Source organism: Morone saxatilis, unplaced genomic scaffold (assembly GCF_004916995.1).
Source record: "Morone saxatilis isolate NCDOM2014 unplaced genomic scaffold, NCSU_SB_2.0 Contig16, whole genome shotgun sequence".
Taxonomy (NCBI): Eukaryota; Metazoa; Chordata; class Actinopteri; family Moronidae; genus Morone; species Morone saxatilis.
The window spans coordinates 28166-29442 of NW_023339718.1; the positions used below are offsets into that span (position 1 = coordinate 28166).

The following is a 1277-nucleotide window of genomic DNA, read 5'->3' on the forward strand; positions in this document are numbered from 1 at the left end:
GAGTTTTATTCTGTTTCTGTTCACCTTACATCTCAGAGGAAATTATTGTATATCTTACTTCACTAAATTTATTTAATAACTTCAGTTACTTCGCAGATTCGGATTAATGATTAAAATGTAATTAATAATTAATGACATTTTATTAAAGACTATTTATAATAAATATGAAATTGTATTGATCCAAAGTAGGAAATCTACAAGTGAATTCATTTATGTGGAGGACATATAAGGAATACGGTCTAGATCTTTTATGATTCGGTGCTTTAGAAATAAAATGTAACTGATTTGAATTAATTACAATCCAATATTAGAATGATATATTATTCTGCATAATAAAAACTTTCAATTTTAGATTTTTTACTCTTTTGCTTTGTTCCTTTTTGAAGATTTATCTGTTAGCGTTTTATCTTTATTATGTATCCAAAGTGTACCTGAGAGGTCCTGGTGTACTCCTCATACAGTCTGTCGTACTCTCGGTTCTTCTCCTGGTACTGCAGGTGGTACTCGTGGAGCTTCTTCCCCACAGCTTCGATGCTGTCCTCCTTCACCACCTGGTCCTGAACACAACAACAACAACAACAACAACATGTCCAATGAGACGACTCAACAACAGACAAACACAGTGAGACCACCATCAGACCGTCTACAGACCTGCTGGTGTTTGGAGACGGGGTAGAGCAGCTTGACGTCCAGTTTGGGGTTGTACTGGGCGAGGGACTCGTGGCGGTAATGGTTGATGAGCTCCACCACTGAGCTGAAGGTCAGAGGGTCGGAGAAGCCGTACTTTCCCTCACGATGGAAGATCTTTATCAGTTTGTTGTTGCCTCCTTTCCTGAAGGGGGTCAGAAAACATACGACCATTAAACCAAACTGGTGTCAGACATTTTACACAGTTATCACACTGGGACCAGAACCACAGAGCCAGTATTAACACAGACAAATGACTACTGGATCACTCTCTTCTGCTAGGTGTTTGCAGTGATGGATGATGTACTCACATAGTTAACTAAAACATACCAACAGAATTAAGATACACAATTACATAAGTACACATGTATTATCAGTGACATGTAACTGTAAGCATGGGTTTCTGCTGGTTCCAACAGGTTAAACTGAAGTATTGTACTTTAAAGATGGACACAGATTACATATAATAAGTAATATATTATAAATATAATATCAATAAATGAATGATTATTAAATCCATACATGAGCACGCAGGAGGTTGATGTTGATTGAGCAACATGTTTAAGATTTATAAAAGTTCACTGTAATCA

The 1277-nt window shown here is 36.8% G+C and overlaps 1 protein-coding gene across 1 annotated transcript in view; it reads right to left on the reverse strand.

Moving 5' to 3' along the window:
- LOC118325919 (phosphatidylinositol 3-kinase regulatory subunit alpha-like) overlaps positions 1–1277 on the reverse strand; it is a gene marked incomplete at its 5' end in the record, with an annotated part of 10535 nt that overhangs the window by 2701 nt on the left and 6557 nt on the right. The window contains 2 exon segments of the mRNA XM_035658776.1: positions 432–557; positions 652–832. Coding sequence (XP_035514669.1) covers positions 432–557; positions 652–832 — 307 coding nt within the window.